The 13,573-nt window shown below is 50.9% G+C and overlaps 1 protein-coding gene across 2 annotated transcripts in view; it reads right to left on the reverse strand.

Annotated features, from left to right (window-relative positions):
• Window positions 1–13,573, reverse strand: part of SMG6 (SMG6, nonsense mediated mRNA decay factor) — a 200,781-nt gene that overhangs the window by 89,930 nt on the left and 97,278 nt on the right. For both annotated transcript variants that reach the window (XM_018064405.1, XM_018064406.1), the window contains exon 13: window positions 2,830–3,031. In XM_018064405.1, coding sequence (XP_017919894.1) covers window positions 2,830–3,031 — 202 coding nt within the window. The remainder of the gene's footprint in view (window positions 1–2,829; window positions 3,032–13,573) is intronic.

Raw genomic sequence — 13,573 nt, forward strand, 5'->3', positions numbered from 1 at the left:
CAGCTACTGAGCCAGGGCTCCAGAGCCCAGGGACTGCAGTTACTGAAGCCCACGCACCTAGCGCCCGTGCTCCGCAGCAAGAGAAGCCACTGCAATGAGAAGCCTGCGCACCGCAACTGGAGAGAGCTGGTGTGTGGCAACGAAGACCCAACACGACCAAATATAAAATAAACAAACAGAAATAAAGAGCTCATTCCAGTGGCTGTGTTGGAAACAGACTGGAGAGCAGGAGGAGGGAGGAGCTAGAGAAACTAACCAGAAGGCATTTCACTGAATCAAACTAGGGTGCAGTGGTAAGAAAGCACTGTATGCGTTTATTTTGAAGGTAAAGAAGACTTGGATTGCTGACAGATTAGATATGGAGGTGTGAGAAGAGAGGAGCCAAGAATAACCCCAAGACTTTTGCCATGAGCAGCCCCAAAGTCAAAGCTGCCATTTACCAAGATGAGAAGACTGAAGACAGATCAGGTTTGGAGGAGAAAGAAATTCAGAAGTCTGGATTTGGAGATGTCGTATTAAAAAATTTCACAGTCCTCAAAGTGGAGACTACCTTCAGGCCACCTGAGTCTCAGCGAGCTGCGACTGCCCTGGGCAGCCTGTGATTCACGACCACAGGCTGAGGGCACGGACCACGGGCTTACTGTTCTTCCTGCCAGTCACGTACTTACCACGTGCTGTTGTATATCATATACTGTATCATACACGTGTATCATGTGCTCACACTAAAGCTGGGAGAGGGATCTCCCTGGAAGTCCAGGGGTCAGGACTCTGCACTTCCGCTGCAGGAGGCACGGGTTCAGCTACTGGTGGGGGAACAGATCCCAACATGCCACACAGCGAAGGCTTAGCAAGTCTAAAGCTGGTTAGGACTCCTTCTGCATTCTTTACTGAAAGATAGTTAACCCAACAGCCAGTTTCCAAAATTACCCTCCAGAGTCAAGACCACCCGATGATCACAGAAGAACAGGACGTACTAGGATTCCCCTGGCCCAAGTCGTGGCTGCCCAGTTTCTTTTCCAACTCTTCCAACTGAACATCTTCCATAAAGTTTGCATTGTGTTAGCTGTCCTCAGCCTCACGCAACACAACTCCCCGTTAGTATTCCCTCTGGAGACTAGAACAGCAGGACTTTATTCCAACTTTTTGCTGGAAAAATAGAAAATGAGTATTTCTCTAGAGAGAAAGGTTCTCACATTCCCAATATTAGTCATTAACTGCATTTAAACTCCATTGATATGTCAATGTCGAGACCTTTATCTGCTTATAGAAATTTAACCAAAGGGAATATATGAAATAAATTCTACTATAAGGAATCACTTCACTGATTATAGTAGTTCAAAAATTCAGGACAGTCCCTTGGTTCAAAAAAGCAAACACTGGTTAAAGAAATCTTTGCATAGAAATGAATACTAAGTGATCCTCAAACATGATTCCATTTAATAATACATTAAAAGATACAAATGAAAAAAGCAGATCACAGGGACCTCCCTGGTGGTCCAGTGGCTATGACTCTGCGCTTGCAATGCAGGGGGCCGGAGTTTGATCCCTGGTCAGGGAACTAGATCCCACATGCCCCAACTTAAGTTTCCTTATGCCACAACTAAGACCCAGCACAGCCAAATAAATTTTTAAAAGCAGAGCACAAGTAACATGTATAATATGACCCCTAGTTGTGTTTAAAAAAAGTGTGTGTATATACTGGAAGTTAAATATGACTGTATATAATCAGCAAAAACAACAGTTGTATTACCACTGGGTAAAGGAGTTGTGGATACATTTTTTTCCTTTTTACTTGTCTACAAGGAACATAGATCCTTTTTTCATAACGATGAATTAAAAAAATTTACATTTAACATAAAATCTCTCATATTTGTAGTTTACGTTTGGATTTTAACTTTTACTATCTGACATTAAAACGACAAAAAAATCTCCCTGCCTTTCTATACATACTTCGTCTAGCTCAAAAGCCTTCCTTCTGAGAAGCCACTTGTGGGACTGTCCCCAAAAGGCTCTCCCCTAGGGGACGTGACGCCAACAACTCAGCACAGGGGTCAGTCACAGGGATCCCCTGCTTGGCATAGGAGACCCTACTCCGGGGGTCTGTGGGCGCGACTTCCCCAGCCCAGCAACTGCTGCTTGGGAATGGGAAGCAGAAAGGACGGCTCTACTCTCCACACCTGGCCGCAGCCCCAACTGTTAAGCAGAGACTAAGAGCTCCACGGTCCCCACCAGGGTAACAGGCAATGGGCTTTGTTTTCTATAAACAGACAGACAAGGAAAAAGTTCAGGTTAAAACGTGGTCCTCAGAGGAAGAAAAATAGAAACCAGGCAGCGGGGAATGCTTCATATTCCTAAAAGCTTTTTTGTAAGTTAACACATGGTGTCTGCTTCTCTCTAGTCACCTATTTATCACTCTCCTCCTTAGAGAAGGGAAAAAGCCCTGGCTGTTTTCCTAGTGCAGAGTTTTGTGGCTGGGGGGAAGGATGAAAGGGGGGAGGAAGGAGGGTGCCTTAAGCATGATGCAAACCATTTGGAGCTGAGTGAGAGCACTGCCAACACAAGCTGCACTATTTAAACAAGTGAGGAAATGATCGTATATACAACATGCCAGCGAGCGCACACACACACCAAAGGAAGTCGAGAGGGCTTTTTTTTTTTTTCAGGACACGGAGCTGGATGTCAGCGGCTAAAAGGTCGATATTTTCCCTTAACACCCTCCTCAATGACTTAATCATGTTCCGTTTGCACAGAAAACTTCCCAAGAATAAAAAAGTCTGGAGAATTGAGAGGAGGGGTGAATGGGGGAGGGATGTTTGGCCTGGGGCTGACCTTATCCGAGGTTTTCTCCACGTAGCAGGGGTCCTGAGGGGCAGCCAGCAAGGGGACAAAGCCCGAGAGAAGCCGATCCTCTTCCAAGATGAGGAGGGTGAGGTCATCGTCCGGGTCCTTGTACAGTGGCACCTCAGACTGATTCACCGCAGTCAGTATGTTACAGAAGTCAGCCAGCGTCGACCACACATCCACAGCAACCCTGCGAGAAAAGAGGGAAGACGAGAAGAGCAGCTCTAGAGAGGGACCAGTTCAAGCCGTCTAAGCACTTGTGGGCAGGGACGTGCTGTGGCAAATGCCGTCTACGACTGGCATCTGCCAGGAAATCTAACCAAAAGGGCTCGGAGACAAAACTGTGCCCGTGGCAGTCATCTGGTGGGTGTGTGTGTATCCATCTCGGCAAAGTTGAAATTGATTAGGGGGACGCTTTTAATCCTAACCAGAAAGGAAAAAGAATTTAGAGAATCAGTTGCCTAATGCAGGTCCTGTCACCTTTCCAGACAGTGTGCCTGAGACACTTACTCAAACATTCAAGACAACCAGTGCCTGAGGCGGCTCCCAGAATTCCCCTGCTCCTGTCCAGCCAAGTATATGCCACACTGACAGCAACACCATGCCAATCTCTCCTCCTCCTACACGGCCAGAGGGACCAGACACACCAGGCAATGAGTCACGTGGCTGTTGCCTCCCACCCCAGTCCCGTACAACGGTTTAGAGATCTCTTCCTATAGGTAAGGAGGAAAACAATTAAACACACCCAACAAAAACCTCATTCCTGGCCTGCCAAGATCCTCCTGGGAAGGAAAAGCCACCCATGCATTTCAGCAGGTGAACAACATCAGTACTGTCTCGGCCGCCACTCTCCCCCTCCTCTCCCACACAAGCGGAAGGTAACATACAGGGTGACCAACTCTTCTGGTTTGCCTGGGACTGCCCCAGTTTTAGCACTGAAAGTCCCAGGTCGCCAGAAACTCCTCAGTCTTGGGCAAACTGGATTGGCTGCTCACCCTAATTGTGCATCACCAAGTCCTGGTTGAACATGCTAAGAACTCCTGAAAAGGCAAAGTCCGGCTCACCCCAGTTTGAACTTCAGAGCCAAATTAGAAAAAGGAGGTTCACTTCTCTGTCACTGTCATTTGTCAAAACTCTCCTGTGGCTCACATCCCTGCTTTGGTGGGTGCTAAGGATCCTTAGAGCTTTCTTTTTTCATCTGTATGGGACACAGCTCTAACAGTCAAACTGTGGTCAGATCCGGGACCCGCCAAGTTTTATAGGCCCTGGGCTGTACAGGACTTGGCTTTCTTTTCCAGAAGACTACCTTAACCAGGGCGTCTGGAACAGGCAAGTGTCCTATGGATGCTAAGCTGTACTGTAAAAGGAGTTGCACAGAATAACAAAGAAAAGCTTTACAATGAGGCTCAAGAGATGGGGTGGCGAGAGGCGAGAAGCAGAAGAGAGCTGTAAGAGTGAGCTACATCCTGGAATCTTCCCAGAGGAGTCACTGCGCATGAGCTGATCTGCCAGGGAGGGGCCTCAGATCCCAGGAACGTGTTTCGCCCGGAGATGGGGAGCTTTTGGGAGATGGCAGAAGAGAGGGCATTCAAGGGCCATGGCACTGAAGGTGATGCTGGGGGAGAGAGTGGAGTGGAGGTGTGAGGACTCCTTGCCTGGATCCAGGTGGAAGGAGCCTGCACTGGTTTATTTACTGAAATCGCTGCACAAGGAAAAGGCCATGAAATGAAACATCTTGTTTTCAAGAGTGTCCTGGGAACCAGGCGGAACACAGCTCCATTAATCACACAACGGCACATAATCAACACACGTGTATCGCACAATGACTCGCCTCCCAGGCTTTGCCCAGGAACAAGAACGTGTTTAGGAAGAATCACTGGAGGGGCGAGAGCTTTCTAAAGCCTCTCTCTCTGCACAGACACCGACGACCGGACTCATTCACAAAGCTCCATCTTTTGGCTCGGCTGAGTTTGGCTGTCAGAAATGTTTAAATATGGAAAAAAATAAACAGTTGCAACACGTTTCTGTGCGGAGATCTGCCTGAGCCCCTTTGTGATGTAATGGGAAACGCGGCATTCAGGCTACCAGCTGTAGAATAAACAGAACTTGGAGGGTTAAAAGGAACTGAACTTTCCACGACCCCATCTGCAGAGAAGAAAATAATAAGAGGAATGATGCACTGCCCCACAGCTCTGATAGTTTATCCTCCGGTCCGGCTGCAGAGACAAGCACCGGATGTGATAGGGCCGCTCAGGGCCGCCTCCGAGGTTAGCGCTGCCCATGGGAGACGCACAGGGAGGCTCTTCCAGCTCCCCGCTTCCTCCCCCTGTGCCCTGCTGGCCACTTGAGCCCACTGCCTGAGTCTGATCCCACAGCAGTGGTGAGCTCTGGCCAACAGGCACTGCTCGGCTGCAGAGCAGCAATTTGGAAAATAAACAGGAAAGACGACAGCGAGAAGGAAGAAGGTGAAAAGTCTCCCAGCTGAATTCTTGGCTTGGGGGCCTTGGTTGGTGCTGTGCAGGTCAAGGCTGCTTCAGGACGTACTTGGGGGCAGGGGGAGGTGGTGGTGGTGAGCAGCATCTAAAGCCAGGGAGAGGCAGCAGAAAATTACCCATGGCTGCCACAATGGGAGGCCCCACATCCCTCTCTCGTCCTCCCACCCCTACCATCTTGGATCCAAGACGAAGAAATATGTGGTACCATGTGGTTCTCATTACCATGCTCCCTGTCCCTAAGGCTCAGATAAACCAAAACGGACTCCTCCCAGAGGCTGCTGGCCACCATGAGGGACCCCTGCCCACATCTGCCTTTCGCCCATTACCACCCACCTTGTGCCCAAACCTGGAGACTCACTGCACAAATGCAGTGGATGGGAGGTCCTACCCTAGCATTGATTTGTAAACAGCAGCTGATGCCAGAAGACATAGGAAGTGTCCTGAGTTCCCAACTCAGAAATGTCAAGGGGCCCAAGGGGCCAAGCTAGACTGAACCAAGCAGAACCAAGGGAATAAATACACAAAATGCTCCAAGGAAAGGCCATTTCTGTCTGGATCCCTCCAAATGGGTGTGCAGGTCTAGTGGCTTCTTTCTTCCGGTGCCACAGAGGGGCTGCCCCAGACCACTGCATAGCTCATCGATAGTCCTCTCCCTCCTTGCTAAGCCCCACAAACACAACTGACCAGGTGCCCACGGACCATACGGTGACTCCCCACAGAGCGTGGGGTAGAGGGGAGTGTCAGGAAACTAATGCTAAAGGGAAGAAGTACTTCGAAACACTAGGTGAGATGTCTGAACTCAAAGTTAAGATGTCTGCAATGGGATGAGGTAATTCCTGGAACCTGGGCAACATCACCTCAGCTTATCCTGATCGGGCCTCTGGGCTGAGAGGTCAGTTCCGTGGGTGAACGCAGGGCTTCCTGTCTGAGTAGAAGGGGAAAAGTTAGCCTTTTCCTGCTCTAGTCTTTATCCCAGCTGGGAGTGCCTTCCAACCTTCACCCTACTTCAGCCCTTGAATGCTAAGGATTCAAGGTTGGCCCGGGCCAAGGGGCCCGATGTCCAATTCTGGTGGCTGTGAGGAACTTTACAGCACTCCCATTCTTCTAGAAACGCTTAGGAAATGACTCCCCAGGAGAGTTTCCAGACATGCTCAAGCCACCAGTGGTTCTAAATGGACCCTCTAGAGCGCTATCCACTTGGGCAAATCCCTCTGGTTTGTTCTGGTCCCAGCTCATATTTGGAGAAAGCTCCCAGAGTCCAAAAAAATCTTCCCCCCAAACAGACGCAAGGCAGCCAGAGAACATGAAACTGCATGCGGGTCTGTTTATGGGCTTCAGAATGGCGGCAAGGGAGCCTCTCAGGCAGCTGTGATGTGACTGGTGAGCAGGGATCGGCGGCTGCAGGGTGACCCAGTGGTCCAACCCCACAGAACACGCCACACACCAGGAAAGTAGACCTCTGGCTGGAGTTTGAACACCAGATCCTAGCTTGGGACCGACCAGCGGTGGCTAGTTAGAGGTATGCACTCAGGACCACGGCTTGCTCACTTCCCTACAGACAGGCATTCACTTACTCCACCAGGAAAGGAAAAAAATAAGAGTTAATTTACTTTTTATTGCCTCAGAATTCCAAGGTTTAATGTAGCTGTCAGTTTGAGTGCGGTGCAGCTGCCGGCCGATACAATGCAGCCCAGGCCAGCCCAGGTGACTAGGGAAACACATTTCACAGAAATGAACCAACGCACACTCTTGGCCGGTTGTTTGGGGGGATATTGACTCGAGGAATCAGATTAACCCTTTGGGCTGGGGTTAGTTCTGCAAACAGCGTTTGAAAAGCAGCTTTGGTACAAGGATCTAAGAATCTTTGATCTCAGGTGGACCAGTGGGTTTCTGGTTTCTTCAAATTTGGCATTTCCTCATAAGACATGCCACTCAACTACAACGTGCTTGGAAAGATTCAGGTGTGAGGCAAGTTATACCACAGAGCCCTATCAAGCTCCTTCCTAAACTTCAGAAAGGAAGGCAGATCTGCTGGTTTTATAGGGAGCAGGTCAGGTATGAACTTTTCTGCTAACTCCACCCGAGGCCGGGACGACAGCTCAGAGAATGAGGACGAGGGCCCCACTGGGGCTCAGGCCATCCTTCTGGCAGGTCTGAGGAGGACAGAGGCCTCACACACCCCTTCATATTTTTACTGGGGGAACAGGCTGACTGGTGATTAATATCAAGTACAATGACCCCATGTTACAAGCCTGCAGGGGCCTGTGGAGGTGGCCATTTCCTGTGTAATACCAGCTTGTTTAAACACTAACATTCAAACGCCACAGCTGCAGAACAAACCCGGAAAGAGTTGAGTGAGAAGAAGCCCTGCATTGTGTTTTGGAGCTATGGAAGATCAGAGAAGCGGTACAGATGGGAAACGAGTTGGGTCTTTGGTTCCTGGAGTGAGGAGCTCTGGAAACACAGCTAAGATGGCACAGAAGCCAGGCACAAGAAAACTGAAAAAGAGATGGCCTGTGGACTACAGCCACAAAGGGGAAAGGCTAAAGGCCACAGCAAGAGAAATGCTCTTAAGATATGTTATATCCTCTTTTTCAAACTTGTTTGCTGACGGACCATCATATTCTAGCCCACTACCCTCCACGTGGGGTTCCAAGCCCCACGGGAGCCCTGCAGGACCCCCCCACCCAACTGGACGAAACTGGAGGAAATGAGGAGGTAACAGCAGAAACGGACCTGAATGCAACAAGTCTGGTAGGGTCAATAGAATAGTACCTGGGCTTGAATAGCTCGGTAAGCCCCTTGGAAAGCCAACTCTGTTCTCAGTGGGCTGAGGCTCCAGCTCTGGTCTCAGGCTAGGCAGCTCGGCAGGATGGGGCAGAGCCTGGGTGGGGGTGGGGGAGATCTACACAGCTCTCTCTGAGACTCGGGAACCACAGTGTATTTTCCAGATGCCACCGTGATATAAACAGGAGACGACGTTATCAGGGCTCTCACTGCTCTAGGAGTTAAGACATGGGCGGCCAGATACCATCCTCTGAGAACATCACTGTTTATTAGGTGACCATTGAGAACTACGAGACTCAGTTAAAGAAGATCCTTTCTGCCTTTCTAAGTCACACAAACAAGTCAACCTGGGCCCTTGGAAGAGTGCCCGCTGAAATTAATTCTGCCCAATAGGGCAAGATCAATCTGCAGTCCAGTCGCCCTGCACTTCTCCGAGAACATAAACTTCATGTTCTCAGCAGTGCAGCTGGAGCCCTATGGCCAACAAGCAGGTCACGGTAACCTCATTCCAGGATTTCTCAAGTACCTCTCCTGTACCTCCCTCAACCTCTCTCTAGGTCAACGCCTTATTTGACTTCAGTTCTCCTAAGCTACGTTCAGACGTATGGCCTCGGTCGCATGATGATGGTGTGTTAAACCCATCAGCACTGTGTGTTTGGGAAAGAGCGGTCCCCAGGGGACCTCGACATCTCCATGGCCTGAGTGGAGTCCTCGGTGGCCTCCCTGGTGCGGATTCTCACGGTTCCGGCCTCTCTGAATTCTGAGCTGTAACCACTCCAACACGTCTTCTCAGTTTAGCACACACTGGACCCAAATAACCTCAGCCTGGAGCTGGAAAGTACTCTCCCGGGGTCAGCGGCTGTACCCTGCTGGGGTCAGACTGGAGCCTTGGGCCAACACCCCTTCCTCTCACAAGAAGTCCTGAGTAGGGGGGGGGAGGCGGGGGATGGCGGCTCCTGCCGTGGGAGAGATCACGTGTGCCCCACACTCAGCACTTGGAGGAAGAGGAACCCCCTGGTGCCAGGCTAGAGTGCTGACGCCCCAACCCGGAGCCAGGGAGACTGGGTGGGGAGCCAGGGTAGCAAAGGGGCTTCCCACAGTCACCACCACTTCCTTCAGGGAAGTGCTGATGGACTAGTACTTAGTGACCTCCTAAAATGCCCTTCTGGGAAGACGTATTAAGCGTCCTTGAAGGGGTGCCGACTAGGCTTGGGATTAGTTCTTATTTCAGAGCTGCCCTAGGAGGGTGAGCGAACGAGCTTCTTTTTAACTCAGGAATGTCTATCTCGTCTACAGGGTCAGCACAGGCGGGCTCCCTGCGGAAATGAGCTTACTGCACGCTCCCTCCATGTCCCCACGTCTCCTGAGGTGGCGGCACCTCAGGGGGCTCCCTCCAGGTCATTTCCAGCATGCACAAGGCAAGCCATGGAAAAGCAGCAAGTCCAGGAATTTCTGGAGGTTTTTTTTTTTTAACAGTACTCCAATCCAACAGTGTGATAAATGCATCCGAGCTACAATTAGGAAGATATATAGCATCAGAATGTGAAGGTCTGGGCAGCCTGGTGAAGCGCGGGCTCTCCAGAGCCCCGGCTATGTTTCCCATTATGTAACCCTGGTCATGGGCAGACAGCCAGACTCCAAATGAAAAAGAGACTCTGGCTTGGCACCGGTTCTATTTTCCTATCCTCATTCGGGGTCAGCGCAGTGTCATACAGCTGCAGAGAAAGCTCCGGGGATTAAACCTGGGAAAGCCTCCAAGACCAGGACCTGGGTTCAAGTACCAGCTGAAAGCAATAAACCAACTGCCACAGCTGGGCTAGGTTTGGATGTTCTCAAAGTCCCCTGACTCCTTCACTTACTGAGAACTAGAGATCAAGATGAGGGAAGATTTGGCTTTGGCGGAGCCTCTGAAATGAGGTAGGTTGTCCCACTGCCCTCGCCTTGCCAAAGGTCCTGGGATGCAAGGGGGCTACGCGTGGGCTTGCGGAAGCCCGTTGCTGTGCTCTTCTCCACCACCTGATGTTCACAATGGCCTCATGCTCCCTGGGCAGAGTCAGGAATGGCTGCCCCTCCCCTCTCACGAAAGCTCTGGCACAGAATCTGTGCTCCCCACTCCTCCTCCAACCCCCAACATGTGAATGGCCCCTCCAAAGACTGTGATCTGTTCTAAACAGACCAAAGCACTCTACACTGCCTTTTATAGTGGCTCAAGGCAACTTTCCATACCCTGCTACAATCCTCCATACCCAAATCTCGGATACAAAGCCATCCCATTACAACTCCTAACAGACACGAATGGGAAGTCAATGTGCCCACGTGCCAACGCCAGCCTACTAAATGCCACTGTGTGCAGAGGCACAAATGGCTCTGAAGCCCTGCCCCTGTCACTCTGCAGTGTCGGGGAAGTCCTGTCACCATCAGAACAAGTGCTCCATATGTGCCTAAGTGGCTCCTGCGAGGAACAGTCAATGTGACCAGAAAGAAGAAGAATATGGGCCAAGAGGAGAGAACCAGGGAGATCTCATGATGTGGTTTAGAATTCCCCTGAGAAGGTGGAGGATGCTTCAAAGTGACTGACTGCGAGGAAAGATGGTAACACAATGAAAGGCAGACGGGGAATGAAAGAACAAGATTAAACAAGGGTCCAAATGTGTCAAGGAGACAATGTGGGAGTAGGCATTTCTGGAGGAGAAGAAAACTGAAGTGCAGGCTTTCTGGCCACCTTAGTTTAGGATCAATGAGGAATCTGACTTTGCAGAAAACAAACGCGGGCATAGACTAATGAAAACGCGTGAAGGAAAGGTGTTAGGTAGAAGTGACTTCCTTCCTACTCTCTTGGGAACATTCCCAGACCTTCCAAAGTGAAGAGCAGCATAGGGACCTAGCGTGTCAGAGGGATTTCTATTCTGACACCTACAGAACTATCTGGAGTATGTTATTCCTCACAGCCTTAAAAGAAAAAGGCTCCACAGTATGGAAGATCAGCGAATGGGAGATGGCATTTTGTAACCTAGAAAAGAACCACCAGACCCTGCCAATCCCTCAACTATAGCATCCATTCAGTGAGTGTTAGGAGGTTATATGAGAAACCAGAAAGAAGGCAGGTAAATTCTTACTCCACTTTTCCACAGTTTGGATCTGAAGGCTATGAGGTGGGGTGATGGTCAGACCAGGTCTGCTTTGTCCAGTGGCACCAGCCCTCAAACCACTGTACCTTGTGGTCAGGCCCTGGGATGGCGGGGCCCCTCCTCTATGCTTAAACTTGCACTCCGGGACAACCAGCCACTGATTCTGACTGCAAAGGCAGACAGTGCAGGAAGGACTCTATTCTCTAGCACACTGACTTCTCCAGCCTAGTCTGGACTCACCAAAGAGTAAGTTAACAGCTACAGGAACTTGTTTACCAAGCAATGAGATTCACATTATTTGGTCAGATTTGCTATCCCTGTGAAGGAAAGTCTGAAAAGACTGAGCAAATCTGCTTCACACATCCCAGCCCTGTCTGCCTCTCTGTGGCCTTGGAGGTGAAGGCCAGCTGGGGGTGGACGCAGCCTGGACCACGTGCCCAGCTGCAGTCTGAGCCCTTGCCCAAAGATGGGCAGCAGCTCGCATGAGCCGGCAACGGTCCATTTGCTCCAGCATCCACAGAGAAAACAGACTCAGCACCTCGAGCAGATGAGGCCCAGCACTTCCTGTGTGAGCTTTCCATTTCCTCAGCCAAACAAAAGCCAAGGCGGTGGGAGAGGGAGGAGGGGTGAAGGGAGATGGGTCGCAGCAGAGAGGTTAGCCAGCCTGATGGCCAGGATATGGGGAAACGACCTGGGTCGACCATACCTAAGGCTGTGAGGTGGAGTGACCCAGGGAAGGCCCAAGCTCCAGGAGCAGATGGTTTGCCTCCCCCCAGGCCAAGGGAAAGGGAGGAAGACACTGTGACCCTGCACATGCTCAGAAGCAGCGGCTTGAGATACTCGGTGAGCAAGAGTCCTTCCTTGTCAGTTTCCTTCCAGAACTACAAACTGCCTAGTCGGCATTGCAGATTAATGGCCTGAAAAGTCAGAGGCTGACATGTTAACTCTTCAGGGAATGCTGCTGAGAACCGGCTGCCCCAAGCCAGATCAGCCTGCTCCTTTGTGTGTCTGCAGCTGCCCAGCTCAGGGTTCAACTCTGGCTCATGGGGCCTCAGCCTGGAGTGCGTCCTGGAAACTTAAGAGGGTTCACAGCAAAGATGCAGAGATTTGTTTGGTGCTCTGAGCATCACCCACAGGGTTATAGAGCCAGAGTTGGGGGTCCTAGGAAGGGCAGGCTGAATGGTCCAGGGGTGGCTTCCTGGGGTGAGGAGCAAGGGAGAAATATGAGGAAGGAAAGGCAAAAAAGAATCAGACTCTCCAGTCCACACGGAAAGGTTGGTAACTGCTGGCCAGAAACCTCTGCGTGTTGCCTAGGAGCCTGGAGACCCCCACGGCACGGCTGGCCCAGCCCAGCGAAGCACCCTCCCCACTCCCTAGAAACGGGCATCCCAGCCGCCCATCATCGTCCTTCCAGTCGTCTCCTCCCCCCAGGGAAGAGCGCTAGACGAGAACGAGAAGACGCCAGGCATGTACGCTTGCTCCCAAACACACGCATACGCCCAACACAGAGCCCGAAGGAACCGTGCGGGTGCCACACCTGCCAGAGACCCCAGTACAGCTGCTGGCAGAGGGAGGGATGGCGGGGGGAGAAAGGGGGACAGAAAGGTCAGACAGAGAAATGCCGAGGGAGAGACCGAAACAGGGAAAGAGAAAGAACGAGGGAGAGAAATGGACAGTCAACAGAGTTGACCAGAAATAGGCGCCTGGGTGCACACACATTAGGACACTCTTAGGCAAACACAAACACACACACACACGGTGACCTGAACACACAGAAGAACAAGATGCACAGGAACATGGATATGGAGCAGGAGCGGCAAACCTTTTCTATAACGAGACAGACGGTGAGTGCTTTTGGCTCTGCGGCCCGTGTGGTCTCTGTCATAACTGCTCAGCCCTATTACTGCAGCGCGAGAGCAGCCGTGGACAGAGGGTAAACAAACAAGCATGGCTGTGTTCCAATACAGTTTTATGGGCTCTTTTCAAGGTCCCTTTTCATATACTTTCTGCAAGTCATGAAGTCTTATACTTTTGATCTTTCTCTCAACCATTTAAAAATGTAAACCATTCTTAGCTCATGGGCCACAGCTTGCTGACCCCTGATACAGATACAAACAGCAGGGAGGGAGGCAGGAGAAGAGGCAGGCGGGAAGAAGCTGAGACAGGCAGGAGGAACAGACAGAGGCAGGTAGATGGACACAGGAAAGCCCACATATACAGCAAACTTCCCCCGCCCCCAGCAGAGAGACCAAGACTGACAGACAGAGACACACTCACAGACAAATATGGACAGGACACAGGCAGTCCTGGGCACAGATACCC

Source organism: Capra hircus, chromosome 19 (genome assembly GCF_001704415.2).
Source record: "Capra hircus breed San Clemente chromosome 19, ASM170441v1, whole genome shotgun sequence".
Lineage (NCBI taxonomy): Eukaryota > Metazoa > Chordata > Mammalia > Artiodactyla > Bovidae > Capra > Capra hircus.